Raw genomic sequence first — 7,728 nt, 5'->3', positions numbered from 1 at the left:
CAGGAGACATGCATGCTCTGGGAACAGCCTTGCAATAATGGCTTGGAGCCTTTAAATAGAGAAGGGGGGTTGAGGCTTCGGTGCTCATTATGATTGTGATTTTAGCAAGTCTTTTGAGAAAGATTGAGAGTGAATGAGTATGTGTTGTGACTCTATGAGACTATTGTGCTGAGAGTAAGACACAACTAGAAAATTGATTAATACAGACAGATTTACAGACAGATTTAGTCTTTATTACAAAAAGATTTTTGGTTACCGACGAAATTACCGACGGATTTTTACTAGTTACCGACGGATTTTCTCTCTGTAAGTTCTCCATCCATTTTCCGCAGGCGACGAACTTTCCGACGAATTTTCCGTCTGTAATTACAGACGGATTTTCCGACGGATTTTCCGTCTGTAATTACAGACGAATTTTCTGACAAATTTTTCATCTATAATTACAGACAGATTTTTCGACGGATTTTCCACCTGTAATTACAGACGGATTTTCAGACGGATTTTTTGTCTGTAATTACAGACGGATTTTCTGACAGATTTTTTGTCTGTAATTTGAACCTTGGAAAATCATCTCACACTCTGATTACAGATAGAAAATTCGTCTGTCCGTCAGTAAGGTAAAATAGAATTTTTTTTTTAATTTTTCCATTGCAAAATGAATACTTTAGGTTTGTTTTCTAAATTTACTCCATCAAACACTGTAAATTGAAAAAAGAAAGCCAAAAATCACATAAATAAACATAATATTCATTACATGATACCTATAAAATTGGATGTTATTTTTCAACATCATTGGCCAATATCTCACTGTCTTAATAAAAAGATACCCAAAAAAAATAAGATGACCATCCTAATGTTACATGAATGTCACAAATTACACTTAGCACTTAAAGATAGAATAATCTAAAATATTAATAGATAACTAAATTGCATCGGCAGCATCAAGCTTCACGTTGAAAGTTAATCTTGACATCTCCGGACTGAAATAGAATCAAAATCCGAATTGGAATTGGAGTGAATTGGAATGCTTGAATAAAAATAAAACATATTATTTAAAGCATTTTGCACTCCAGAAGTAGTCTCTTTTTGCATGAACAATTTTCTATAAAAGAATCAGTAAATAGAGAATCACATCTCCTCTTAGAAAGCAAGAACCATGAGCTTCTTAAAGGAGGGTAAAGGAGGAACTGTAGTAAAATTTGAAGACATAATACCTCCACATAGTAGCTGAATGCAAGGTTGCTAAGTAGTAGCATTATCCAAAATAAAGTATACCTGCCATAACAAAGTACAATCATATACTTTAATACCAAAATATACGAAGAGCTAAACGAAAACTCTCAATTGAACTATTATCAAATAGTGGTTGTATACTTTAATGCCCCATTATCACTGCCAACTTCACTTCTCTATATTAAATGTACACATGATAAATTTTAAATATATATAAAAAATATATACATCCTATATAAGCTACTTCAGTTATAGGCAAAAGCAGACAATACCTGTCTGAAAATAAGGGATCGAGATCTCTTTCTTCTATGACTTCCTCAACTACATCGAGGGTGGCTCTTACCTACGTGAAAGATGAAATTGAATGACAGAATAACTAGCAAATGAAAGAATTGGCATTTGGATATCTTGACAGAAAGAAGAAGTGAAGCTGTCGGGATTACCACCTAGACAGTTTCAGACCTTCCCGACGTCGCAAAGCGGTGGGTTCTGGCAGTGGTGTCATAGATCTTGAAAAAGATGAAAAATCAAATGTTGTCTATAAAAGAATTTCCATGGGGAATGTTACCATTAACTGCAAAGAGAGACATAGAGATCCCTCAGGTCTCTTTGCACTCAAACAAGATCTGAGAACAACCCTATTTTAAAAAGAATATCCAAACTCTATGACACTAAGCAAATATTAAAAAACCAAAAATTGACTTAAACTCTTCCTGAAATCATAAAATAAAACAAAAGGAAAGATAGTCAGCTGTACCTTTGTTCGAAGGAAGATTGACTTAAACTCTTCCTGTAAAAATTGAATGATAGCATTTAGAATTGGAACTTTTATCATGATAATAGGAACTTGTTATATGCTTAAATTAACTGTCTAGTCTATAATGGCATAGCTGGCATAATAATTAACTAGAGAAGGAAATTATAAGCATACCTCTATGTTTTAATGCAACAAAGTGATGAGTTAAAAGGTTTAGAATTGTGAAAGAGTGAGAGTGAGAGGCATAATTGTAAGTTGTAACAGCAAAGAAAGAATTTATATGACGATGTGATACCTGAAGAAATAGACAATGAGGAAATTGTGTTTCAGTGTCAGTAAAAGTTGAGAAAGTTGATTGAACTCCTACAGATGAAAAGAAAGAATAAGAGATTGTGATTGGGGATGGAAAACTTTTCATTTTAAAAGTAAAACTTGTGTGTGAAAAGGGTAGCCATAGTACAGAGAAATGGCTAAGTATAGAAAGATAAACATTGTCTCGGTTTATTAACACAAGAGAGTTAATCTTTATAATTTTTTAATAGAGTTGCCTCAAGAAGATAAAAAAAAGTATGATCTTAATTTAAACTATAATTTAAAAGGTTGTAAATGGCATAAATAATAAAAATATAAAGTTCATAAGAAAAAAAAGTTATGAATTAAGCCCTTGCTCTAATTTGTTAATCTTTTGTTAAATCAATAAAAATATAAATAAATGAACAACCTGCTTAGTGTTTGCTCTAAAGAATCTGTTCTTTTCCCCCAATCTTCAGAACATTTTTTGGGAGTTTAAAAAAAGTGGCTTTATATTATAATATTAACTATTAACGAAAGATCTAACTAATCAAATTCACTCTTCACATTCATACATACAGAATCAGTGCCCTCAATTAACATGTATTTTACATATATAAAAGGATGTATCTAGTCAGAAGAGTAGTTTTATTTTTATGCAAGAGCAAGAGAAAATGGTAGTTGTGTAACCATGTATGGTTGTTAAAAAGGCTACATAATCAATTAAGAAAAAGTCACATGACCTTTTTATTTTGGTCATTCATGTATAAATTGGATAATACACTAGGAATATAAGGTTACATAATACCATATATTGATAAAACTTGTCACTTGTCCTACTTTCATCAATTAAGAAATAGGAATAACTAGAAGCATAATACCTATGTGTTGCTCTCTCAACAGCATCAAGGTTCCTTCTTGAAGAAGCATTCTTCCTTGCCACCACACAATCCACAGAAGCAGAAGCATGATCTGATGCGAGTCCAATTCCAGGGCCACACCATACATCCTGAAAAGAAGAAGATTTTCCGTTTAATTTAAGTGACGCAGATGTGACAACCAAGTACCTAACGCTGTGGTCATTCACATATCTCTGGAGTCATAAGAAAATTATTGTGATTAAATAAGTAAAAAGGGGATAATACCAACGAATGATTAGTGAATGGATCCATTGAGATGAGCATGCAACTCCACCTTTGGCATTGACACCCACCACTCCATGTTCTTGTTTGTTAATTTGTGAATCTCACAACAAGAACAAGAATGGAGAGAATAATAAGTGAAAGAGCAGAAACAGATAGAGTAATATGTATATTGAAACAGGGGGCTGGCACTATATATATTTATAGAAAAGCATCAGTACTAACAGCTAACACCCACTACTAATAAACTCTTGTAACTAAGTTGCTCTTCTTAACATCGTTTACCTTGCTTCAATTTGACCATACTAGCATCAACAATTTGACTACTCATTGACACCCATTTACTGGCTTCAATTTGACCATACCAGCATCACAAACAGGTATACTACAGTTGCTCTTCTTAACATCGTTTACCTTGCTGCGAGTATATGAATTTTCATAATATAATAACTGCTTAAGTTGTAAAACATCTCTACCCACCTCGTACTTTTGTCTGTCCATTCATCATCTGCATCTGCTTCATCACTAGAACTCCAAGCGAGGAAAAAATCATCTTCACTCAGATCCAAAAGGCCATCATCCTCACTGCCAGTCTCTGTTACAGAAACCAAAAGAAGATGAATCGTACAGAGATACCAAATAATGCAACACAAATACAAACAACAGCATGCAAAGTTTAGTGCTATACGTCCATGTTCCAACTTCAATTTAAATACTTGTGCACTTGAATTTTACTTAAATGAGCTTTATATATATATATATATTGGTGAATCTCAAACTTGCCCTGCTGAAAATGTCAGTAAATGAGACAAAACTAGCATAGGTATTTCTATTCAAAATTCTGGAGTTTCTTGCTTAATTGATAAAAATAATGTCCAATATAAATTACTTAATCTTCTCTTTGTTCCTCAAATTACTCAAAACTTATTAAGTGTGTCAAAATTACTCAAAACTTATTAATTATGTCAAAACTCATCTAGCATGACTAGAGATTCTATTTGTAATCAGTTTACTGCACAAACACAAACTAAATTAAGAAATGAAAATATAACCGAATGCATAAATTATATATATATAATTGAAAATTATTATTTAATTATATATAATTGAAAATCTAGATTGATTATAATAAGAAAAGGAACAAGAAGAAAAAGAACAAAAGATGTGGACCGGAGGACTACAAGAATGAAAAATAAAAGAGCACATCCATGTTGACAAAAACAAAGAAAGGTGCATCACATTAAAACTAAATAAATAAAGAAAGGTGTACATGTTCATATATAGTCCAACAGTTATGCATAAGTAATAAACACTAAGCAAGCATAAATTCACGAGAAGAGAATATAATCTGAAGGCATGAAGTCGTAAACATAAATAGCCTAAATTCTAATAATATATTGCTCATTATTTTCTTCAATGTAAACTTGATCAGTAGTGGGGCATATTCCTCTTCCTCTTTTCCACTTTTTTCCCACACACTTTTCTTACACTCATATACCAACTATTGCCAAATGTGTCATTCCAAATTAATATCCCGTTTCTGAGACTTTTCATCAAACATCTTACGTGTATCATTCCAAATGCTTTGATTAAATAAAAAATTCATCATAGCAACCAAATAAATCACAAAATCAAAGGCAAACGCTAGCTTAATCCCAAATCGAAAATGAAATTAAGCAGCAATTAAACTAATACGACATGAAAATTATATTGTAATAATGGAATTTCATTATATTAAAAACTGGAAGAAAATATAGTAGAAAATTCAAATACTCACCATCGGTGTTAGGTTTGAAGAGAAGAAAAAGTCGTTGAAGGAGGATTAGGTTTATCCTTGTAAAAGAGGGGAAGAGAAGGGACAGGATGGGAATAACGATGATTGACGACGAGGAGAGTGATGGAAGTCCCAAAGGTGTTGATGATGGAAGAATGCGGTGGATGAAGGCGCTGAGGAGAAAGGTTTGGAGCGTGAATGGAGAGGAAGAATGGACTGTGAAGCTCTCGTTTGGAGTGTAGATCGTTAGGTTTAACTCAAAATTACCGACGGAAAATTTTAAATTACAGACGGATTTTTCGTCTGTAATAATTTAATAAAACGCAGCGTTTTATCTATTTAATTACAGACGAATTTTCTGTTTGTAATCATTTCCCACGAAAAAAAATTAATTTTTCCGACGGAATTATCGACGATTCTCTTTTCCGTCTGTAATTTATGCTAATTCATTTTTTTATTTTTCGACAAAAAATTCCTCTGAAATTCCGTCTGTATTTTCGTGGGATAAAATCTGTCGAAAATATCCGTCTGTAATAACTAGTTTTCTAGTAGTGAGAGTGAGAGCAAGTAGTATATTGAAAGTGAGAGTATTACGCATAAAAAAATTATAGACACATTTTGTAAAAATGGTACGTAATTATACATCGCTGGCACTGACAGAATATATTATCAATTATTTAGAACATCCTAATTATATAAGTTTATTACTATTTATTTTGTTTATATTAGTTTGATACTGTTTATTTTGTTTATATTAGTTTAGATTCTTGAAGATGTGGCACATATATATGACTTACCAGTTGATGGACAGATTGTGACCGAATGGACAAATAGTAGTTATAATTTCTTGGTCAACTATAACATGGCGATTTTTGGCAATGAACCCAGTATTAGTAGTTCTGGTGTATGCATGGCGTTAAAATTCAAGCTACGCATAAAAAGTGGAACGTTCGTGGGTTGACTGACTGTGAGTGGAACCACTATATTTTCTGCGACTACCTCGTCCTTGTCACCGGCTTCGTAGGTAGTTTCAAAATCCTCTTCGCAATGACATCTTTCACCTCTGGGTCATGTTGAATTCCATCTACAGCTATATGTTCAAACTCAACATATAACTCAATCTTTGGGTATTGCACCTGAGTTTGCTGGTGAATATGAAACATATGCTAAATGATTATTTCGTCAACGATTGGCATAATGTCAAACTTTATTAGGCCGCCGCATACGATAATCGGACTCTTGTAGAGAATATTGTCCACCTTCTTTAAAATATCACTCTTTATACTTTGACAGAAACCGTATTATAATTCTGCAAACGTCATAGTGCATGGAACCACAAACGAAAATAAATTCTCACACACAAAACTCACCCCTCATGTGTATTCGTATAATCTCATCGTTGTGGTATATCACTATATTTGCAGCATCTTTGGTCACACCAACAATACACTAAAACACCTCTCTCGCAATGAAGTAAAGTGGTGATGATCTTCGATTTTTATAGACAGAGTACTCACGATCTAGGTCACATGTTGGAATCACATCGAATCAACAGTTGATACGTTTTTAACAAGGATTCTGCATGTTGCTTGGATGCTCTCCACGTGTCCAACACGCCGGCCCTGATCTGAACACATGTCTAACATGCATCATGCATATTGACTCAGCACATATTCTGCATATTGGACCTACTCTACCTGCAGTGTCCATCTACCTGCAGTGTCCATCTACCTGCAATTACGCCAAAAGAACCTACTTCCAACAAAATATCTAAATTTTTTTCATATAAAAAAAGAGGAGTGTTAGGAGACCAACACTTTTGTTAAATTCTGGCTAGCATTTAACCATCAAAAGAAAATTGAATGATTCTACACCATTAGATGGAATCTCACATCATTAAAAATATCATTGATGACTAATTGATGGTTAAAAATTACAAAATCTGTTGACCCTAGACTTTCTCTAAAAAAAATGAACCCTCGTAAACACCAACTTCTAAATATTCGAATAACTCACTTCAAAATATCCTAAGCCAATCAGATAGATTGGCACCCCTGTTTTATTGGAGACGAGACCTTGGTGGCATCAACTATAGTTATGCACGCAACCTCTGTGTCTAATGTATACTCTAATTTGGGAAGCATGCTTGAAGTGCAAGAATTACAATTCTTTCGTCACTCACGGAAGTAATAGAACTTTCGTATAGGCTGATATCATAACTCTATTTACCGAATCTTTTTCTAGGGATGCTATGTACAGATGTACTAAGGTTAAGGTGGACTTAGCATTTGATTAAATAATTGAGGCACATCAAACTTTTGTTACACTTGACTTTGAGGTTGCTTTTGGCTTCTAGTTGCGCAATGATGCCGCAAAGCCGAACACATTGGAAAAAATCAAACAAGAGAGGGAAAATTTAATACTTTTGTTACACCATTTGTTGACCTAAGAATATTGGTCAAAAAAGGAGGAAAGAAGCTGATTAAGCATGGTGAATCATTTGGGTAAAATATTTTCAAAAATAACATGTG

At 33.4% G+C, this 7,728-nt stretch overlaps 1 protein-coding gene across 1 annotated transcript; it reads right to left on the bottom strand.

The window, feature by feature from the left end:
• On the bottom strand, nt 3,449-6,834 carry LOC110265228. Its single transcript, XM_021108105.1, has 4 exons — nt 6,760-6,834; nt 6,211-6,342; nt 5,201-5,453; nt 3,449-4,018 (listed from the first exon to the last, which is right to left on the bottom strand). Exons 1-4 carry the CDS (start codon nt 6,832-6,834, stop codon nt 3,834-3,836), a joined length of 645 nt encoding a protein of 214 aa, XP_020963764.1. The 3' UTR covers nt 3,449-3,833.

This window comes from Arachis ipaensis, chromosome B01, assembly GCF_000816755.2.
Source record: "Arachis ipaensis cultivar K30076 chromosome B01, Araip1.1, whole genome shotgun sequence".
Taxonomy (NCBI): Eukaryota; Viridiplantae; Streptophyta; class Magnoliopsida; order Fabales; family Fabaceae; genus Arachis; species Arachis ipaensis.
The sequence above is the reverse complement of the archived record's forward strand: the minus strand, read 5'-3'. Positions and strand labels throughout refer to the sequence as shown.

What these genes read in the sequence shown, in the direction of transcription:
- LOC110265228 (XM_021108105.1), bottom strand. Translation starts at nt 6,834, where the DNA reads ATGTGTTCAGATCAGGGCCGGCGTGTTGGACACGTGGAGAGCATCCAA. An exon ending in TGAAACTACCTACGAAGCCG is followed by an intron (nt 5,454 to 6,210) that starts GTGACAAGGACG and finishes GGTAATTTTGAG; the next exon opens with TTAAACCTAACGATCTACAC. An exon ending in CTTCAAACCTAACACCGATG is followed by an intron (nt 4,019 to 5,200) that starts GTGAGTATTTGA and finishes TTTCTGTAACAG; the next exon opens with AGACTGGCAGTGAGGATGAT.